Here is a 23,456-nt window from a genome sequence, read left to right on the forward strand (position 1 = left end):
TTTCAACCTGTTGTGTGGCTGCTCAGCTTAGAAGGAACATTGATCGAGGATCAAGTCAGAATGAGGAATTGGAAAAAATTAGTATTAGTAAAGGAATAATACCAGACAAATTAATGGGATTGATGTAGACAATCATCTCAACATCCTGCCAAGCCCCCAAGGGTTTAGAAAAGAAATAGTTACAGAGTTCGTGGATGTATTGGTTTTGATCTTCCAGAATTCCTGAGATTCTAGAACATTCCAAATGGATTGGAAGACAGTAAACAGAATTCTACTATTCAAGAAAGGAGGGAGAGAGAAAGCAGGGAACTATAGGCCAGTAAAGCTGATATCAGTCATTTGGAAAATGCTTGAATCTACTATTTAGGGATATGGTACTTAAAACCAAAATATATGATTAGGCAGAGTCAACATGGCTTTCAGTAAGGAAGACTGTATTCGACAGATCTATTGGAATTTCTTGAGGCTGGATCTTTATAAAGCATTTGAAAAGGTACCTCACAGGAGGTTAGTATCTAAAATTAGGGCTCATGGGATTGGACGCACAACATGGATGGAGGATTGATTAAAGGACAGAAAAGAGAGTAGGAATAAACAGTGAATAGGCTACAACTAGTGGGGTATTGCAAGGATCATTGATTGGGCCTCAGCTATTTACAGTCCGTATCAATTACTTACAAGATGGAACCAAATGGAAAATGTTTAAGTTCACTGATGATATAGAATCAGGTGGGAGAATGATGCAAAGAGGCTGAAAAATAATTTTGGCAGGTTAAAAGAGTGGACAAAAATTTGGAACATGAGATGCAATGGGAAAATGTGAAGTTAGCCACTTAAAATCAGAAAAGCAGAATATTTTTAAATGTTAAGAGACTGAAAATTATTGGTCTTCAGAGGAAGCAGAATGTTGTTGTATATTAAAGTTAACATGTAGATACTGCATGCAATAAGGAAGCCAAATGGTATGTAAGCCTTTATACAAACATATGAAATAGGAGCAGGTGTAGGTCACTTGGATATTCAAGCCTGCTCCACCATTCAACATGATCATTATTGACCTGATTGTGGCCTTAACGCCACTTTCCTGTCTGCAGCAACCACTGCCCCCACCCCTCCACAACACCTATTGTCATCTCCACTCTTTCCCTCCATTGAGATCACAACTATCCTCAGTAATGTAGGTGTGGTCTTACCAACACCCTATGCAGTTGTAACAAGACCTCCTTACTTTTATATTCCAGCCCATTTGTGTAAATTAACCCTGCTGAGCAGAATGTATTGACGATTTGGAAGGAGACCAAGCATTCAAATTGACATTCTGCTGAACAATAATGCAAACAACTCCTGCAGAGCAGAAGCCATTAGTGCTGTTAAAGACAGGCAAAATCTCAAACATTTGTCAAAGTTTTGAAACAGACAAACAGATGGTGAAATTGAACCTCAAGGGAAGAATGAAAGCAATGGGTCATTTCACACGTTCAGCTCTGGATTTCAAACAAGGCTGGCTTTTCCATATTGTACAATGCAGAATAAAACTTTATTCAGTAGATAAACTACTGAATACATCTTGAGACTTGTGCACATTTACAATGCTGTTTTTCACGTGACAGCTTGTGAGTTGTCAGAAATAACAACCTGGGAACCAGATTACTTAATAGTCACTTGCGTTTTCAAATAAAAGCACTGCCATCATTCATTTCATTAAAAAACAGATTCAGCTTAGCCTACAACATTGCATGCTGACATATGAAGTAGGCAACACCTTTTATACTAATCTTTCATACAGATTCTCGCCTCTATTACATGAAACACCCATGATTCACAAATCTTTCTGATGGAGCAATTTACATTGCCTACTAAAATTCCCCAGCCTCCATCAAAACTGTGGAATTTCTGCAATGGTCACAGCAATGTCTGGTCTGCAGCATGCATAATTCCGATTTGCCATCTTTCCCATATTGATGAGTATTGCAAGCACTGGAAATGGGGGGCAGGAATCCCAAATCTGGGTCTCACCCACCATTTTTAAAGACCACCTTATGCACTATGGCACAACATTGGGATGGGAAAATCTGGCCCTTAAAGGTTGGTCATTTAGGATTGAGATGAGGAGAAATTTCTTCAAACGGTTGTGAATCCTTGGAATTCTCCCACCCACGAGATTCATAGGTGCTCTGTTGTTGAGCATATTGCAGGCAGACATTGTTAGATTTGGGGGTATTAAGGAAATAAAGGAATTTGGGTATAGTACAGGAAGATGAAGTTGAGATAGAAGATCAGCCATGACCTTGTTGGATGGCAGAGCAGGCTCAAGAACCCCAATGGCATATTCCTACTTTTATTTCTCATGCTCTTAATTCTCATGTTCTTACGACTGTCAGGAAATTTCAATTGGGCTCTCACCCAGTGAAGTCAGGGAATTGGAAGAAATATGAGGCTTTGTGCATGGATGTGGCAAAGATCGTCAACAACATTTGACATGAAATGCTCCAGAAAACATCTCTGCTAATGAGATAATATGATAAATAGTTTAGGAAAATTAATCTTCAAAAATGTGATCTGTAACACTATGCATTTCTAAACAGAAACCAAACAGACAAGGCTGAACGAAGAAAAATGATGACATTTGAATACAATTAAAGTTCTTAGAGATGAAACATAAAGGTCAAATCTTATGATGCATTGAAGAGGGAAATTATTAACCAGCTAATAAGGTTTTAGGCAGAATACATGAGGCACTGACAGCACTACCAGCAAACAGTTAAACGATTCTTGAAACAAACTTAATAAGCTAATGAAACAAATAGTTTACACATGTGGATGCAAAAGAGAATTAAATAAATAATTATGATTTTAAAACATATATGCTGATATTTTAAATGTATTTAAGTACTGAATGAATCCCTGGCCATTTCAGCCAAAAGCAAGTTACTGCAAGGCATGATGGTTAAGGCGAACAGTTCAGAGCCAAAGACCTGGGAACCCCGGTAATTAGCAGAATTCATCTCAGAGTTTCTTGCAACTTTATGAACAGGGATATTCATTGTCTAGACATAGAATAGATATGTACCTGGACGCAGGATCACATGTCTATCCAGTTTGGCAATGAGCAGGTGGAAATATTCACTTTGATTTCTATGATGAGCGTCTAGTGTTACATAGCAACAGGGAAGTGAGTTCAGCCAAGATGGAAATTAGTGTCCGGATTTAATGGACAAATGAGATATCATTATGCTAGATGGTAAAATGCAATTGGCTGAGATGTATGTCAGGAATTATTATTGATGTATGTTTACTAAATGTAATTGATTTTAAACTAATATGAGGCAGGAATAATCGATAAGAAAATCTATATTGATCTGTTTTTGATTGTACACATTAGATTCATCGAAGAGGTTTCTTTGCTCTATTTCTGAGCTACTTCGCCCCTCTGGTGATCTCAGAGCAGCTGCTTGTTGTTTTCTTTTTGTTTTAAATAAATGTTATGTCTTTATACAGAGATATCTGCTTCGTGAGTTTTGTATTGTGTAGTTAAAGACAGTACCAGTCATCTCAATTCACCCCACAACATGCATCAACAGTGAGTGAAATGATCATTGATCATTTAATTTCACTTCGTTCGGATTCTCTAAGGATTACTTTTTTCCTATCTTGAGCTTGACAAAGAGATTGAGCTCTTCCATGGATGACTTCAGGAGACTACATTACAGACAAACCAAAAACTTGCAGCATTACACTTCTACCTGTTTTGGTCTGCTAAATAGCAAATCAAAAGTGAGAAGCTCATATTAAATACAAATTGTCACAGCCACATAAAACACACTCCTAACTTGACAGCCAGTGTTTGAATTTGGTAGTCAGTTTGTTTGTATTTTACAAGGAAAAGCAGCTTTTTACTGTGGGAGTGGCAGTGATCTGTATTAGCAAATTAGATCAATCAGGTGGAGGGCTGGAGCCAATTGAATTTCCTCAATCAGGCATTGATCATTGCTCCACCCTTCACCCACCCATTTGTCCATTATTACTGTGAAGTTACAGCTAGGAAGATTTTAAGATGCTTTCAGAGAATCCCAGTTACAGGTATGGCACAGAAGGAAGCCATTCAGCCAACTCAGTGCATGCTGGCTCTCTGTAGAGCAATCCAGTCAGTCCCATAGCCCCATTCCCGCCCTTGTAACTCTGCAAGTTTATTTCCCTCAAATGCCTATCCAACTTCCTTCTGAAATCAAAACAGCGAATTGACTAAAGAACCTCAGGTGAGATGAGGAGAAATCTTTTTATACAGGCAATTGCTATGATCTGGAATGCATTGCTTGAGAAGGGGGTGAAAGCTAATCCAACAATGACTTTCAAAAGGAAATTGGATAGACACTTGAAAGGACAAAGGTGCAGGCTCATGGGAAAGGGCAGCGGAAAGCATCTTACATCAAAGATACAATAAACAAAATCACAGCCAGTCTGGCAGCATCTATGGGGAGTGAAACAAAGCTAATGTTTTGAGTCTAATATGTTCCTCAAAACCCTTTGGACCTATTGGACACAAAATGTTAGTGCCATTTCTCTCTTTACAGATGCTGCCAGGCTGGCTGAATTTTCCCAGCAATTTCTGTTTTCAGTTCAGTTCTCCAACCATAGTATTTGGCTTTTATTTTAGCTTTCCTTTTGAAATTATTCTTTGTCTCTTCTATCACCCTTGTGGACAGTGAGTTCCAGTTTATTATCAATTGCTGTGTAAAAGGTTCCTCCTCACATACCCTGATATCTCTTGCTCAATACTTGAAATCTGGGTCTAGTACTTGTACCATTGTCTAATGGGGACAGCTTTTCTTTGCCAACCTTATCTAAACCTGTCATAATTCTATCCACATCTATCACATCTCATCTCAATCCCTTTTGTTCCAAGCTTCTCCAACCTAATCTTGTAGCTAAACTCCTTCATCCCTGGCACCATTCTGGTAAATTTCCTCTGCACCCTCGCAAGGACCTCCATATCCTTCCTAAAGTGTGGTGACTGGAACAGGAAGCAGTACTGCCCTGATATGTGACACAGATTATTGGACAATTGGCTTGAATGCACAGCACCCAGTTAAGTTCGGACATTGGAAACAAATTTCCGATTGGTTTATGTCCTTGAGGTGGAGACACCAATGGATTATCAGGGAAGTGAGCCTATATCATCCATATTATAGAGGTCAACATAGAATCATACAGCATGGAAGAAGCCATTTTGCTTATTGTATCCTTGATGAAAGGCCCTTTCCCCATGAGCCTGTATCTTTGTCCTTTCAAGTAATTATCCAATTTCCTTTTGAAAGTTATTGTTGGATTAGCTTACACCCTTTTCTCAGGTAATACATTCCAGATCAAAGCAACTGCCTGTATAAAAAGATTTCTCCTTGTCTCACCTGTGGTTCTTAAATTTGCAACCCCTGGTCACTGACCATCCAGCCCCTGGAAACAGTCTCTCCTTACTTATTTTACCAAAACCCCTCATCCAAGGTTAAACATGAGATGTGACTTTAATAGTCTCCATCAGTATAATAAACTGCAAAGCCGAGACTGGAGGTAGCAAGGCTTACCCTGGAGCAGACAATTCAGCCCATTCTTGTAAATCATATCATGATTTGTATATGTTAGTTATGTAGGAAAGTAAACTTTGTTTTAGATGGAGTATGAAGGAACAATACAAATTAGAACTTACTGTTGGCAATAGTAGTGCATAAATGCACAATCTGATTGTATAACATTCCCAAGTCTGCTTTTTAATGGAGACATTAACTAGTTTATTTTAGATAGGTTTGTAGTATCTGGCCATTTTGCATTGGAAGGGCCATGTGACCCAATTGCTTAATGGGAACGAGCGTGGGGATCTCTGGGCAGAGCACGCGTTTTTCAGAGAATCCTACAGTGCAGATGGAGGCCATTCGGTCCATCGCATCTGCACGGACCACAATCCCACCCAGGCCCTATCTCTACAACCCCACACATTTACCCTAGCGAGTCCCCCCGACACTAAGGGGCAATTTAGCATGGCCAATTCACCTAACCCACACATCTTTGTACTGTGGAAGGAAAACAGAGCACCTGGAGGAAACTCACACAGACATGCAAATGTGCAAATTCCACACAGACAGTGACCCCAGCCGGGAATGGAACCCGGGTCCCTAGCGCTGTGAGGCAGCAGTGTTAACCACTGTGCCACTGTGGCAGCCAGATTGATCCTCGAGCTGAAAATGAACACATTTTTTGTAGCACTCTGTAAATAAACTCATTGTTTGTCAGCTAATTGGTGGATGCCAATTATTGCATTTACTATATTAAAGTTACAGACAACCTTTTCACCCATTCTTTTCTTCCCTTAGTATCACCAACCAGCTTTTCTAGCTTTGTACATTGAAGTTTTAAATCAGAAAGTGCCTGAATTGCACAGAAAGTTGACTGACAGTTGAGAGAAGAAAGACAAAGCTAATAGTTAGCCCTTCAGTTGAACTCTGTCGTAAGGTTTTGTTTTGATTATAGTAACTCATTTAAACACCTGAAACGACCTAAAAATAAAAAGTAAATGGGCTGTAATCCTTTGGAATAATAACATGTTAATGAATTAAGGTGCAAAACATCCAACAGTTTCAAGGGGTTAAGAGAAACAGACCTGCTGTGAATTTCTAGATCATGTGGACCAATTTTCATCACTCCAACATTCGCTTCAAATAAATGGCCGCTCGTCCTTAGCGTCCCCGTATTCTTAAAAATTTACTGGAGTTGCACATTAATTGTCCATTAAACTCATCACACCAATCCACACTGGGAAAAGCACAAGTACTGCTTAAATGCTGATATCTTTCTGATCCAGAATGCAAGCAATTTAAAATATGTCATTAATTGTTATTGAAGGATGAAAAATATCAAACGTTAAAGTCTTTTCTTACTTTTCCTTTCAGTCTCTTTTGCTCTCTCCCTCTTAATCCAATTGTCTTTTCCCCTCCTTGGGCAAAATCTTATCAGCCCCATGGAAGCAAATTTAGGGCCGGGATCAGGAACAAAATTTGATAATTATGGGGGTGAATTTCTGGCCCCGTTTGACGCAGGCACAAATCCTGTTCTGGCCAGAAACTCTTGCACTGACCATCCCCCCCACTGGTGACATCCATTAATTTAAATATATTTAAATATAACTGGCTGAACGCCGTATCTTCCAGGAATGTTTTATGTTCCCACCCACCAACATGATGTAATGCTGGCGGGAATCATTAAATAGAGACCGGACGTGATAACCACATAGCGCCCAAGGTTAGAGATATAGCAGGGCAGTGCCCTAGCATTGCCCCCTGGCAGAGGAGGGGGTCACCAATACCCCAAAGATTGGAGATGTGTGTGTGTATGGGGTGGGGGGGGGAATTCAATAAAAGTCTGGAATCAAATGATGACAACCATGAAACCATTGTTGAAAGGAATCCATCATCCTTACATGGTCTGGCCTACCTGGCTAGCCTACATGCGATTCCAGACCCACAGCAATGTGATTGACTCTTAAATGCCTTTTGAAATGGCCCAGCAAGACACACAGCAAGACAACCGCTACATATGGAACAAAAAGGAATGAAACCGGATGGACCATCTGACATCGACCTAGGCACCAGAAGTGACAATAGCAAACCCAACCATGTCGACCCTGCAAAGTCCTCCTTACTAACATCTGAGGGTTTGTGCCATAATTGGGAGAGCTGTCTCACAGACTAGTCAAGCAACAGCCTGACATATTCATGATCATGGAATCATACCTCAGACACCACCGTCACCATTCCTGGGTATGTTCACTGTCACCGGAAGGACAGGCCCAGCAGAGGTGGTGGTGGCACAGTGATATACAGTCAGGTGGGAGTTGCCCTGGGAACCCTCAACATCGACTCTGGATTCCATGAAGTCTCCTGGCACCAAGTCAAAGGAAAACTTCTGCTGATTCCACATAGCACTCCCCCCAGCAACTGATGAATCAGTACTCCTCCATGTTGAACATCACTTGGAGGAAGCACTGAAGGTGCAGAATGTATTCTGGGTGGGGGACTTCAATGTCCATCACCAAGAGTGGCTTGGTAGTAAAACCATAGACCAAGCTGCCCGTTTCTTAAAGTAAGAAGTCTCACAACACCATGTTAAAGTCCAACAGGTTTATTTGGTAGCAAAAGCCACTAGCTTTCGGAGCGCTGCCCCTTCATCAGGTGAGTGGGAGTTCTGTTTGCAAACAGGGCATATAAAGACACAAACTCAATTTACAAGATAATGGTTGGAATGCGAGTCTTTACAGGTAATCAAGTCTTAAAGGTACAGACAATGTGAATGGAGAGAGGGTTAAGCACAGGTTAAAGAGATGTGTATTGTCTCCAGCCAGGACAGTTAGTGAGATTTAGCAAGCCCAGGCAAGTCGTGGGGGTTACAGATAGTGTGACATGAACCATGTTTGTGAACAGAACTCCCACTCACCTGATGAAGTGTTCTCACGTGAGATGAAGGCATCCGTGTCGATGATCCGGCACGTCATCGACACGGATGCCATCATCTAACCTGAGAACACCATCCACCAGATACACGGTACATATACTTGCAACTCGGCCAAAGTTGTCTACCTGATACGCTGCAGGAAAGGATGTCCCGAGGCATGGTACATTGGGGAGACCATGCAGACGCTACGACAATGGATGAATGAACACCACTCGGGGGGTCACTTCAGCGGTCACGGGCATTCAGCCTCTGATCTTCGGGTAAGCGTTCTCCAAGGCGGCCTTCACCACACACGACAACGCAGAGTCACTGAGCAGAGACTGATAGCCAAGTTCCACACACGAGGACGGCTTCAACCGGGATCTTGGGTTCATGTCACACTATCTGTAACCCCCACGACGTGCCTGGGCTTGCTAAATCTCACTAACTGTCCTGGTTGGAGACAAAACACATCTCTTTAACCTGTGTTTAACCCTCTCCCCACTCACATTGTCTGTACCTTTAAGATTTGATTACCTGTAAAGACTTGCATTCCAATCATTATTTTGTAAATTGAGTTTGTGTCTTTAAATGCCCTGTTTGTGAACAGAACTCCCATTCACCTGACGAAGGGGCAGTGCTCCGAAAGCTAGTGGCTTTTGCCACCAAATAAACCTGTTGGACTTTAACCTGGTGTTGTGAGACCTCTTACTGTGCTTACCCCAGTCCAACGCCAGCATCGCTACATCGTTTCTTAAAGGACATGTCTGCTAGACTGGACTGCGGCCGATGATGAGGAAACCAACAAGAGGGAAAGGTATACTTGACCTCATCCTCACCAACCTGCCTGCCGCAGATGCATCTGTCTATGACAGTATCAGTAGCAGTGACTATCACATAGTCCTTGTGGCGACAACGTTCCATCTTCAGACTGAGGATACCTCTATCGAGTTGTGTGGCACTACCACTATGTTAAATGGAGTAGACATCGAACAGATCTGGCAACTCAAAACTGAGCATCTATTAGGGACTGTGGGCCCTCAGCAGCAGCAGAATTGTACACAACCACAATCTGCAACTTCATGGCCCAGCATATGCCCCATTCTACCATTACCACCAACCCAGGGAATCAACCATGGTTAAATGTAGAGCGCAGGAGGACATGTCAGGAGCAATGCCAGGCATACCTAAAAATGAGGTGGCAAGCTAGCGAAGCACAACACAGGATTACTTATGTGCATGCCAAACATCATAGACAGCAAATAATAGACAGAGCTAAGCAATCCCACAACCAATGGATCAGATCTAAGGTCTGCAGTCTTGCCACATCCAGCCGTGAATGGTGGTGGACAATTAAACAACTCGCTGGAGGAGTAGGCTCCATTAATATCCTCATTTTCAATGATGGAGGAGCCCAGCACATCAGTGCAAAAGTTAAAGCTGACATATTTGCAACAATCTTCAGCCAGAAGTGCCAAGTGAATGATCCACCTCGGTCTCCTCTAGAGGTTCCCAGCATCACAGATGTCTGTCTCCAGCTAATTCGATTCATTCCACGTGATATCAAGAAATGGTCAAAAGCTGCAAAGGCAATGGGCCGTGGCAATATTCTGGCAACAGTACTGAAGACTTGTACTCCAGAACTTGCTGCGCCCCTAGCCAAGCTGCTCCAGTACAGCTACAACACTGGCATCCACCCAACAATGTTCGCCATACCCACATTGATCTTTTAGAATTACTCCTTTTCCTTATTTGTCATAAACTCCATATTCAGGAGAATTTTTAGAGTGATAAGCTTTTGTTACTTTTTTTTAGGTTGGCAGATGTGTAGCCATGCGAAGGATAACAGTTCATAGAAATTTGATATTTGTGTTTAAGTTGGCTTTTGAAGAATCAGAATTTTGAGAACAGAACCAAATCCAAGATTTAAATTGTGCAAAAGAGAAATAACCTTCTAAAAATTAAAATATTTGCTTCATATTAACATTCAAGGGGCATCAGTTATTCTCAATTCTGTTCATCATGAAGAAAAGTCACTTCAAATTTGGGAGCATTAATTAGAATATTCAACATTTTGATCAGTAAACCCCAGTCTTAGTTAGGAGAAAGGGGTAAGGAGCTGAAGTTAATTATCAGATTAAGAATGTCTGTAGACTCTACATGCACTAACTGCCTAAATCAAATGCTTACATGCAGGAAGGAATGAAAAGAAATGCCTGCCGCATTGGCCATGTATAACCATTGAAGTTAAAGGCAGTGGCATCTTCAAATTTAAACTGGGTTTCTGAATGAATTCAAAAAGATCATGCATTGAGGATTATAGCAAGCTTTTTAACCCACGAGATTATCAAAACTTTGCCCAATCATAGAAAGACAGGACTGTAGGACAGGGGTGAGGAACCTTTTCCGTACCACTCACACAGACAAAATTAGTGGCGGCCACACACACACATTAAACCAACTTAACTCAAATCGTTCAACTCACCCACTGTTTTAATGCAATTGCTGATCTTAATTTTCCTTAATGAGCAGCAAAACCTCTGTGTCTGCATACCTGAAAATCAACTCAACTTTTTGCTCGCTTTTCTTTCCTGTTCTCTCTCCTTTCGCACTGTCAACCCCTCACTTGTAGACATATCATTCAACATTCAAACCCATACAATCTAAAACCTTCAGAGAATTTAAATATTATTCTAAAATCTAAATTCCATTTATTTTATATACTTACATTTTTAAAACCCCTATAAAGGATTTGAAGCTCTTTCTTTGTGAATTTAGTTTGCGCCTCAAGCTGCTCCAGCCCCTCGGGGCGATGGCAGACGGTAGCCATTTCCAATTCATCTTCAACACTGTCTGTAAGTGAAAATTATAAAACAATTGTTATTTGACAGAAGGGTTGCACTTTTGAAATGGCCAGGATCACCTTTGCTACAAAATATAGCTTGTTTGTGTTGAGTTACACTAAATCAATATATATGGATTATTGATCATTTGAGTATTGATGGAAAAAGGCATTTTGTCAAAGCTTTTTGGCTTGCACTCCTCAGGGCAATTACAAGAATATCAACTGATATTGCAATTGCCCTGATGACTGCAAGCCAAAAAGCTTCGACAAATTGGCTTTTTTCAGCAATACTCAAGTTCTGTACTAGCAAATTTTATTTGTATTTGTAATTTATTCATTTATGTGTGCTCTACCCAAAGGCAGTTTATTGTCTGCTGATGCTTTATTTTGAGTTATTTTCTTGATAATTTTTGTCAGAGCTGGTTTGCCATTGCCTTTCAGTCTCTGGGGCAGAGCAAGGAGTTGGGTGCCAAATCTATCTCAGCAAGAACGTGAATCAAACCCACACAGTTGGTGTTATTCTCAATCTATGCAGTAGTAATCTAGCTACTGAGCTAATCAGTCCCAAATGTATTATGGGTAACTTTCTGAACAGAGCACTTTGCCTGATCAACTCCCCCCTCCCTGAAATCTCTACCTCTGAGAAGGACTAAAGTAACAATTATGTGGAATCACCATCACCTCCAATCTCCTTCAAGGCATGAACCATTCTGAACTGAACATATGCTGTGTTCTGTAATTATCATTAGCTCATTATTCTGGAATTTCCACTCTAACATCATTGTGGAGTACCATCACCACAATGGCAGCAAATTTCATAGAGACCGACCATTATCTCCCCAATGCAACTGGAGATGGGCATTAAGTGTCGCTTTAGCATCACCACACAAATCCTGAGATCAAATTAAAAAGTGACTGCTGAAAAGATAAGTCTGGAACTTCATCAAAAGCATAATGTTTAAAAGACAATTATCTCTTCATTATTATTGGTACATCTTTATTTGAAGCACTCTCATTTTTGACTGCTGAGAGCTTTTCTCAAAACCTTTGTGTTGCTGATGTTTCTGCTTCTGTATGGGAATAATGAATCACTCAGGGATAGTGCATAGAGAAGAATCGTGGAAAATGATTGCTTGGCAATTTTCCAGTTCACACAACAGTAACGAGTAGACCCCATTTTCAATTCTTAAAATTGGGCAAGTTTCCTTACCATTGAGTGTACTTTCCCACCCAATTTTAAAATTGCATCTAAATGAACTGACATTCTCCATTATAGCTCTAAATTTCCCTTCAACATTTGAACCTCAGCTCAGATAGGGTGGAACCAACGCAAAATGACTGGGAAATCTAAACATGCGTTCATAAGCTCATTCACAGAAGCTAGCAGAATCAGAGAGTCATGGAAAGGTAACAGCGCAGGAGGTCGTCATCTGGCCCATGCAAGAAGGTAGTCCCACTACCCCAAACTTCCCCTGTAACTCTATAAATTTTCTCCTCGGGTGCTTTTCCAGCTCTCTTTTGAAAGCACTGATTATATCTGCCTTATATAGTGCATTCCAAATCCCAACCACTCATTTGTAATAAAGTTTTTCCTCATGTTGCCAATCATTCTTTAGCCAATCACCTTAAATTGATGTCCTCTAGTTCATGATACTTCTGCCAATGGGCAACGGATATAGTTTTACCATCATCATCCACATCCTGAAAGTAAATTTAAAAAGTGACTACTCAATCTGGAACTATCCCCTTCATCAGAAGCATGGTGTGTTAAAAGACAATTATTTCTTCATTATTGTTGGTATACTTTTATTTGCACCAGCCTCGCATTTCTGAATAGAAACATAGAAACAAGGTGCAGGAGTAGGCCATTTGGCCCTTCAAGCCTGACCAACATTCAATATGATCAAGGCTGATAATGCACTTTCAGTATCCCATTCCCGCTTTCTCTCCATCCCCCTGATCCTTTTAGCCTCAAGGGCCACATCCAGCTCCCTCTTGGGCATATCTAATGAGCTGGCCCCAACAGCTTTCTGTGGTAGAGAATTCCACAAGATCACAACTCTCTGACTGAAGAAGCTCTTCCTCATCTCAGTCCTGAATGGCTTATCCCTTATTCATGTGTGACCTCTAATGCTGAAGATTTTTTAAAATACCTTCTCAAAATCCTCAGCAAGTCAAATTTTTCTGCTTCTCCATGGGCTATTTAATCTGCCTAAACCTCTTGAGGTCATTCGTGTGAGAAATGGAATGAAAAAGTCACACTGGGAAAATGTTCAATTCGGGTGCTCCAGTGAATTTATCGTGGACAACATTTATCCTCAATTAACATTACTCAGAGTTTAATTGGTCATTTATCTCATTGCTGTTTGTAGAATCTTGCTGTGCGCAAATGGGCTGCAATGTTTGCCTACATCACAATAATGACTAGATTTCAGAAAGTAATTCACTTGCTGGGAAGCACTTTGGGATCTTCAACAAGTTATGAAAGGTGCTATGCAAATACAAATTCCATCTTTCATTTAGAAACATTTTAGCGACGAGCTATGTTTCAGCTGACCAGTGAGGACTTGATATAGACATGGGAACACCTGCACCTCCAAAGCCCCTGTGAAATCACATACCATTCCTTCATCATTGTTGGATTAAAATTAAGAACTTAGTACCTAACTGGAACACCATGCCCTCACACTCACCTTCTCAAGAGCTGCCAAGGAGGGACACTAAGTACTGAGTGAAGCCCCGCACCACCCCCCAGAATTATTTTAATTAAAATACAAAGCAAAATAATTTTCTCCACATTACTATTCTTGTATCTTGGTGGACACACCATTTTTCAAAGAATTCTAAAGAAATGAATAATGGGCGACATTACTGCCTTCAATAACCCACTGTGCAAATTGTTAAGTGCCGTGCAAGGGGTCAAATCTATAAATAGCTCACTGGAGAATGCTTAAAGAATAGTGGAATTAATGAAAATATTTTGAATTGAACCATGAACGACCTTTTGTTGCCAAGTGGTTAGGTTGATTATTTGTTATTTCTCGATTCTATATTGAGAATAGAATCCTGGCCACACTTGGGCTTGAACTAAGATTTAGAAGGTCATGGCTTGAAGGGGCTTGCAAACAATAGCATTACGACTGTGATGAATGGATAGCTTGATAAACTGAAGGGATTTGACAATTAGTGAAGCTGGTGACTTTGCTACCACCTCTAGCTGCCCTAGTGCAGCCATTGGTGAGTTGGATGATTGGGGACAGAAGGTTACTGCAGGACAGCTCATTAGTAACATATGCTGTCAAATTTCATGAATAGCTATCCTCTGTACAGTACAGTGGACTGAGAATTGGTTCGCATACAAGAAAGACGGAGTAGGAATAAATGAGTATTTTTCAGAGCGGCAGGCAATGACAAGGATCAGTCCTTGGCCCCAGCTATTAGCAATGCATATCGATGATTTGGATGAGGGAATCAAATATAATATTTCCAAGTTTGCTGATGACACAAAACTAGATGGAACTGGAGAGTGGTGAGGAGGAAGTAAAGAGGCTCCAAGGCAATTTAGAGAGTGGGCAAATACATGGCAGATGCAGTATAACGTGAGCAAGTGTGAAGTTATCCACTTCAGTAGAAAATACAGAATTGCAGAGTATTACTTAAATGGTGATAGATTGGGAAATGTTGATGTACAAAGGGACCTAGGTGTCCTAGTATACCAGCCATTGAAAGCAAACATGCAGGTGCAGCTAGCAGTTAGGAAGACAAATGGTATGTTGGCCTTCATTGCAAGGGGATGTGAGTACAGGAGCAAGAATGTTTTACTGCAGCTGTGCAGGTACTTGGTGACACCACACCTGGAGTCTTGCATGCAGTTTTGGTCACCTCACCCAAGAAAAGTTATACTTGCCACAGAGGGACTGCAGCAGCAGCGAAGATTCACCAGACTGATTCCGGGGATGGCAGGATTGTCAGAAGAGGAGAGATTAGGATGACAACACCTGTATTCATTGGAGTTTAGAAGAATGAGAGAGATCTCATATAAAATGCATTAAATTCTGACAGGACTGGACAGTCTGGATATAGGGATGACGTTTCCTCTGGTTGGGGTGTCTATAACAAGGAGTCACATTCCCAGGATATAGGGTAGGCCATTTAGAACTGAGATGAGGAGGAATTTCTTCACTCAGAGGATAGCGACCTGTAAATTTGAGTTCTCTACCATAGAAGGTTGTGGAGGTCAAGTCACAATGCTCTTAAAAAACAAATAGATTCCTAGACCCTAAGTGCATTAGGGATATGGGGAGAGAGCAGGAGACTGGCATTGTGATGGAAGATAAGCCATGATAAAGCTTATCCTCCATAATAACAAGGATAAGCCTTAATGGGCCAAATGACCTAAACTTTCTCCTATCTTCGATGGCTGGGATTTTCTGCCAGCATTTGCTGGTGCCAAAAATGGTGGCGGAAAATCTCACAAGACCCCTGAAACCATTCCCCATATCCATGGGCTAGTGGAGCGTGGTGGGGGGGTGAGGTGGGGGTTGGCCCAGTGCTTGTAGGAGGCCATTCACTCATATCTGTGGGTGGACAGGGTTGAGGGGGGGGGGGGGGGGGGAAAGAGGGGAGGGCGCTAGGGTAGGGTATTCCACCCCCCACCACCACCTGGACACCAAAACCACATTTCCATATTTTCTGTGCAGAGTGCCAAAGAATCTGGAGAGAAATCTTGACCGTGCAGTTGGGGTGCTACATACTCGATTCTCACCTCAGCCAGCACTCGGTATTAAATTCCAGCCTCTGTTTTCTATGTAGTTCCACTGCTACACAAGAAGTTGTGTTCTTTTATGCCAACTTACAACCAGTACCCAATAAAATTACTGGCCCCTCAATTACAAAGTCATACTTTTCTTTATTCCCTGGTGTATTTCATCTCAATTATCACTGTCATTTTGAGTGAGCACCCACTAATCTTTTATTTTAAATTGTGGTTTTGAGAGAGTGAACTAGTCATTTCATCATGCTGGTAAAATCCATCCAGCCCACTAATGATCCTTGCTTGTCTTTTCTCGCAATAATTCAGAAAACAAAATGCTGGAATATGCAGTAATAACATACCAGATTTGTATTTACTTTCAATCTTGCCCAAAAACATACAGATTTTGCAGCGTGGCTAGAATGATTGATGGTAAACCGTTGAACAAGAGACTTATTTCATACCTAAAAGGGACTTGCATTACTCAAATCTCATCTGTTTCCAATATATCTGATCTGTCACAAGTTTAATACCCAACCTTCATATCCTACATTGTGAGATGAATTAAGTTGGAGTTTGTTGCACACTTTCTTCTGGTCTGAAATTCAGACATACTGGGCAGGATTTTCAGGCTGCACACGCACCAAAAACAGAAATTCCTGCCCGAGGCTAATGTATCTTTACACGGTCTGCTGAATTTTCTGCCCTGCCTGTAACGATTCCAGTGGTGGACAGGTTGGGAAAATTCCATCCATCGACATTCTGTTGTAACTACACATTACAAAGAACAAAGGAGAAAGAACAAAGAAAAGTACAGCACAGGAACAGGCCCTTCAGCCCTCGCCGAACATGATGCCCGAACTAAACTAAAGAAAAACCTCCTACCCTTACTCAATCCATATCCCTCTATTCCCTCCCTATTCATGCACCCATCGAGATTTCTCTTAAAGGTTGCTAGTGCGCCTGCTTCCACCACCTCCTCTGGCAGCGTGTTCCAGGCATCCACCAGCCTCTGCATAAAAAAACTTCCCCCGCACTTCTCCCTTAAACTTTCCCCATCTCACCTTGAACCTGTGTCCTCTTGTAATTGACACTTTCACCCTTGGAAAAAAGCCTCTGACTATCCATCCTGTCTATGGCTCTCATAATTTTGTCGACCTAGTTTATTCAGCCTCTCCTCATAGCTAACACCCTTGAGACCAGGCAACATCCTGGTGAACCTTCTTTGCACTTCCTCCAATACCTTGGGTTTATTTACTGTACAAGACACAAGGCACTAATCGCTCATAAGGGAATGGGTAAGCACACGGTGTGGACTCATTTATGAAGATGAGGCAAATGGGAACAGTGATAGATTGGTATAAAGCTTGAAGGCATCACAGCTCGTGCATGATTTGCTCAAAGCAAAATTGAAACTAAGACTAGATCACATGACACATTTCCTCTCTAGTGAAGTTATTATTACAACATTCTCTCTTTTAAAGATGTGTACTCCCTTCCAAAGAAGTATAGTTATTGACAATGTTTAGTTACCATTGCAGAAATGTATAGAACTGATGGGTTTTTGAGTCTCTAAAGCATTGAAGTAATCTGCTCATATGCAGGATCTTCTAATGTGGTCGGGAAAACCTCAAGTAACCTTGGCTGGAGGTTTCCTTAATTGCCCATGGTGATCGGTGGTATTGTGATTCTTGAATGTTGTTCCTGGTTGTATTTAGGATTTTGTCCCAAATGCAATAGGACTGTACAGTGGTTCAGGAGCTGGAATAGATTGATTTGTCCTCACCATTTCACCTTTGTGCATAATGGCTTCATAGCACCTTGGTTCTGAAAAAGATCCTCGCCACTTCAGTTGGTTGCAACATGCCTCCTGAATGGGAATTTGTTGTCCCAACTGTAAACTTGGCAATTCTGTATCTGCATTTTTATCATGGGCATTGGTCACCTTCTCTTGCAGTTTTAAAAGTTGTTCTCTAGTTTCTGAGAGAGTAGAATGAACGAGTAGGTAAATTGGTATGCACTAGTCTGCCAAACATGAGGGCCGTCAGTTTTGGAACAGTTGCACATAAAGGTGTTACACTCAGATGCAATGTTGCAGTGTGTAGATCTTGCTTAGTTTGTCTACATTTAAAAATGAGAGATTTCACCATGTTAATCAGTTAAGCAGTTAGATCCAGGGTATGAGGAGAAGTAGCAGTGTGATCAATAGTCCATTTCTTACACATTTGCTGAGATGACTTACCAATAAATTACAAACTATTATCCATGATGATCTCTCTAGGTATACCAAATGAACTGAAAATAATACTGAGTGTGCACAAAAGTTGTGTTTGAGGTAATGTGCGATTGTCGAATAATGGGGTACTTGGGAAAGATAATGATGTCAGTGTCATAGATATCAAAGAGTTTGGAAGTGATTTTGGATGAAGGATGGATAGGAACTTCCATGTGGTGCTTTGTGCTGACTTGGCATACACTCTTGACATGCTTCACACAGCTTGATGATGACTTCATACCCAGCCAATAGACTGTCTCTCTTGCAATTCTTCTCACTGATCCATGCCCACGTATGATCGATGAAGTTGCTGAATGATATCAGGTCACAAAGATTCTGGTATGATGACCTACCCACCTTAAAAAATGACTCCCGGGAAATGCTTAGCTCATCCCGATAAGGCCAAAATGGTCTTGTGGGTTCATGGACATGGCTAATTCAATCAGGCTATTCTTCAATGGTTTGCCACAGTTTCTGTAGTGTAGAATCTTTTGGTATTTCTTCTCATAACTGCTGCCATTTTCATTGTGCAAAATGTACCAGATTAATTTAGAGAACATATTAAAGTTCGATATTAATGAAGTCAACTTGTAGATTTAAGGATACATCTTCTGTTTTTACTGGGTGAGGCACTGTACTTAATGTATTTGATGTGATCATCAAATTACCTGGCTTGTACTTTCACAGTTGTAGCCTTGAATTTTACCAAGAGATGGTGCAACCTTGGCAATGCATTAGTCGGTGATTTTTGCTAAATCATCTCCAGTAGCTTGTGGTCAGTCTCAACCACAAATCTTTTGCCGAATTAATATGACAACACACAATTTCAAACACTAAAGATAATGGGCCGGATTTTCTGGCCTCACCCACAGCTGGGATTCTCTGCTTCCACTTTCCCTGGGAAAGTACAGAGGTGCAAGGGCTATAGAGCAGTGATTATGGGGAACTTTCATTATCCTGTTAAAAACTGCAATAATAATAGTGTATAGGCCAGAGAGGGAGAAGAATTTCATAAGTTCCACAAGATTTTCTAATTAAGTATGGACATGATTTTCCTGTAGGTTTCTGAACCCCAGCATGAGGCCCAAATGGAGATCAGAAACCCTCACTGTATGAAACACTCAATGTGATTTTCCTATTTCGAATTCGACTAGACTGTTCCTATTTTGAATTCAATGCGATTTTTAATGGAGTGGCCAATTAATGGCCAAAGTGTGGCTTGTTGCCCAATTAAGAATGAGAAATGGGTGCTATAAGCTGGAGGACCAGAGACCTTCCAAATTGGAAGCAGCAACAAGATGTTGTTCCAGGTGAATGAGGGAGACAGCACTTCATGGAGGTGTTCACTCTGCAACTATTTTAAATGTAAAATAAAAAATGGCACTCACAGCTGGGCCACCACAAGATGGCTGACAGCTGCTTCTGCACCCAAGTTGGCAGATGATCCTTTCCGTACCACCTCCAGGAACCTGGAAGCAACTTGAAAAGTTCCAGGCAGCCTCTGTTAACAGGCCTTAATAGGCCTTCAATTGGGACAATTGACTGTCCACGAATTGCCCTTCCTAAGCCATGCCTTGGGCAAATGGCCCAAGGGTAGGGTGAAATTGGAGAACAAGCATGTAGACCAGTGACGCAATTATCCGTACCTGTCCATCTTTATTCCCAGCAAGGGCAAAAAATGCAGACCTATATTTATGGCCCAATGAGAAAGGGAACATTGCTGAATTTAGATCTTTGAAATAAGTTCAGTTCAAGTGGATCATAGAAACATAGAAACTAGAAGGAGTAGTAGGTCATTTGGCCCTTCGAGCCCTTCTGTCATTAGTTTTGATCATGGCTGATCATCAAATTCAATACCCTAATCCCTCCTTCTCCCATATCCCTTGATCCCTTTAGCCCCAAGAACTATATCTCATTTCTTCTTGAAATCAGACAATGTTTTGGCCTCGACTACTTTCTGTGGTAGTGAATTCCACACATTTACCACCCTCTGGGTGAAGAAATTTTTCCTCACCTCAGTTCTAAAAGAATTACCCCTTATCCTCAAACTATGACCCCTAGTTCTGGACTCCCCCACCATTGGGAACATTCTTTCTGAATCTACTCTGTCCAACCCTGTTAGAATTTCATAAGTTTCTATGAGATCCCCTCTGACTCTTCTAAACTCCAGTGAATATAATCCTAATCGACTTAGTCTCTCCTTATGTGAAAGACTTGCCATCCCAGGAATCAGCCTGGTAAACCGTCGCTGCACCTTCTCAATAGCAAGGATATCTTTCCTCAGATTAGGACACCAAAACTGCACACAATACTCCAGGTATGGCCTCACCAACACCCTATGCAATTGCAGCAAAGCATCCCTATCTCTATACTCAAATCCTCTCGCGATGAAGGTCAACATACCATTTGCTTTCTTTATTGCCTTCTGTACCTGCGCACTTACATTCAGCGATTGATGCACGGGGACTCCAAGGTATCGCTGAGTATTCACCTCTCTCAATTTACACCCATTCAACTAATAATCTGTCTTCCTATTTTTGCTACCAAAGTAGATAACCTCACATTTATCCACATTATGCTGCATCTGTCATGCAGATGCCCACACACTCAGCCTGTTCAAATCACACTGAAGCATCTCTGCACCCTCCTCACAGCTCACCCTCCCACCCAACTTTGTATCATCTGCAAATTTGGAAATAATACATTCAGTTCCCTCTTCCAAATCATTAATACATGTGAACAGTTGGGGTCCTAGCACAGATCCCTGTGGAATCACACTAGTCACTGACTGCCAATCAGAAAAAGATCCATTTATGCCAACTCTTTGCTTTCTATCTGCTAACCAGCTTTCTATCCCTCTCAAAAAATTACCTCCAATCCCATGTGCTTTAACTTTACGTCGTGGTCTGTGTGTCAGTAGTGTAACATTAGGGAACATTGATTATAGCATCGTAATGTTTAGGTTGGATATGGAAATGGTTTGGGTGCTATTCAGAGTGAAAACAATTAATTATGAGGATGACTAATAGAATGAATGATTAGTAGGCTGAAACAGAACTGAATAATGGACAACTTTCAAAGAGGAGATGTTTCTAGTGTAGTGGAGATACATTCCCACAAAGAGGAATAGTCAGGCAAACAAAAATCCAGATAATGAAAGAGATAAAGAACAAGATGAAGCAGGTAAGGGACAAATGCCAGATGTTATGTTGATAATGCAAGTGCGAACCAGGCTGACCATGGAAAGTTTGGAGGGAAAGTGAAAAAGGAAACAAGAGAAGCAAAGAGTATAAGAGATGAGAATTAACAAAGGGGGTGATAAAAGTCATCAATAGACAGGTAAAGAGCCAAAAGGTTAATAACATTTTGAGTTTGGATGACCCTCCATCAGAGCTGACGAAGAAATAGGTATACAGTAGTCTTCCCAGTGGATGATCACTGCTTTTCTTGATATCCAAAAGATTGAGAATCCTTGGTCCATAATACATTAGTTACATTAAAATATTCTAGTTTTAATTACAGACCAATGCTGCAGTTTCAGTAAGACATATCACAACATACATTGGCATTTAAGTATGCTAATCTGCTTTCTGCTGCAACAATTTATTTCAATATCATCAATGTTGTAAGAAAGATTAGATTCTATTGATTTTATTCAGAAAGAGAGAAAATGAAATTACTTGTACATCAATAAAGAAATGTTTAATTCTGGCCCTCAGCCCATAAGACCAGGAGAAGTAGAACAGGAGCTCAGCTCACTTTCTGAGATCAGGGAATTTAAAGTAATTTTGATGAGCTGACTAGCCTGTCCTGGGACAATCAAAATACGTCTGCACAGGGCACAAGGGCAACTAAATAATCTTTCCAAATGAAGTCAGATGGTGCGACAGGGAAGTTTAATCAATCTTGTTGCAATTGATTTACCTCCTTAAGGGAGATTTAATTTTTAAATCCATTCTCTGATGTCAACAGCAATGTTGAATGCCAGAGACATTTTCTGCACCCTCTATTTGCCAAGGCACAAGTTATAAGGATTCAGTTGCATGGCATTTTAATATCAGATGTGATTAAACAGAATGGAGTTATCCTTATCTGGATGGGCATACTATTTGTATGATTAGAAAATGGCAGAAGATGGGCAGCATGGTGGCACAGTGGTTAGCTCTGCTGCCTCACAGGGCCAGGGTTCAATTCCCGGCTTGGGTCACTGTCTGTGTGGAGTTTGCACATTCTCCCTGTGTTCGCGTGGGTTTCCTCCGGGTGCTCCGGTTTCCTCCCACACTCCAAAGATGTGCGGGTTAGGTGGATTGGCCATGCTAAATTGCCCCTTAGTGTCAGGGAGATTAACTAGGGTAAATGCATGGGGTTATGGGGATAGGGCCTGGGTAGGATTGTGGTCGGTGCAGACTCAATAAGCCAAATGGCCTCCTTCTGCACTGTAGGATTCTATGATTCTATGATAAGTGGCAGCAATGATTGGGAAGCCAACATTCCAGTCTTATTGGAATCAAAACCTTTGAATCCAACGAAGCAACTGCATCAAGGATAAATAACAAAATACTATTTTATGTATTGAGTTAATGATCAATGATTCAACTTAAAGGACAATCAACAATAACAATAACATACAATCCAGGAGGTCCACTGTGCAGTGTTAGCATCTCCACCCCTGGGCCCAGAAGCTCCAGATTCAGGTCCAATTTCAGGACTCTCAGCATGGTCAAACAGATTGACGATCAGCCTATAACTCCTACCAATGCGCTTGATGGCGCTAAGGGTGGGAGAGTTTCCTGATCAGCCATACTACAGAAGGCAACATCAGACCACCGCAGTACTTTATCAAATAATCATGGCCAATCCAATGGAAATCCATGGTCACCAACGCCCTCTTACAGCATGGTACCCAACGGAGGAGGAGATTATAAAAATCAATTCTAATCTGCTGCCTGTTCTGATCCTAAAGGAGGATTTATTTAGGTCCTTTAATTTAACTCAATTCAGCATGGAAAGTGTGTTGTAATATAGTGTCGCTGCTGAGGAGCTTGAGACTTGTATAAATCCTCCTTTGATCAGAACGGGCAGCAGATTAGAATTGATTTTTATAATCT

The 23,456-nt window shown here is 41.1% G+C and overlaps 1 protein-coding gene across 1 annotated transcript in view; it reads right to left on the reverse strand.

Moving 5' to 3' along the window:
* kcnip4a (potassium voltage-gated channel interacting protein 4a) overlaps window positions 1-23,456 on the reverse strand; it is a 320,366-nt gene that overhangs the window by 58,120 nt on the left and 238,790 nt on the right. The window contains exon 2 of the mRNA XM_078218120.1: window positions 11,204-11,328. Within this exon, the coding sequence (XP_078074246.1) occupies window positions 11,204-11,328 (125 nt within the window). The remainder of the gene's footprint in view (window positions 1-11,203; window positions 11,329-23,456) is intronic.

The sequence above is a fragment of the Mustelus asterias genome, chromosome 1 (genome assembly GCF_964213995.1).
Source record: "Mustelus asterias chromosome 1, sMusAst1.hap1.1, whole genome shotgun sequence".
Classification (NCBI taxonomy): Eukaryota; Metazoa; Chordata; class Chondrichthyes; order Carcharhiniformes; family Triakidae; genus Mustelus; species Mustelus asterias.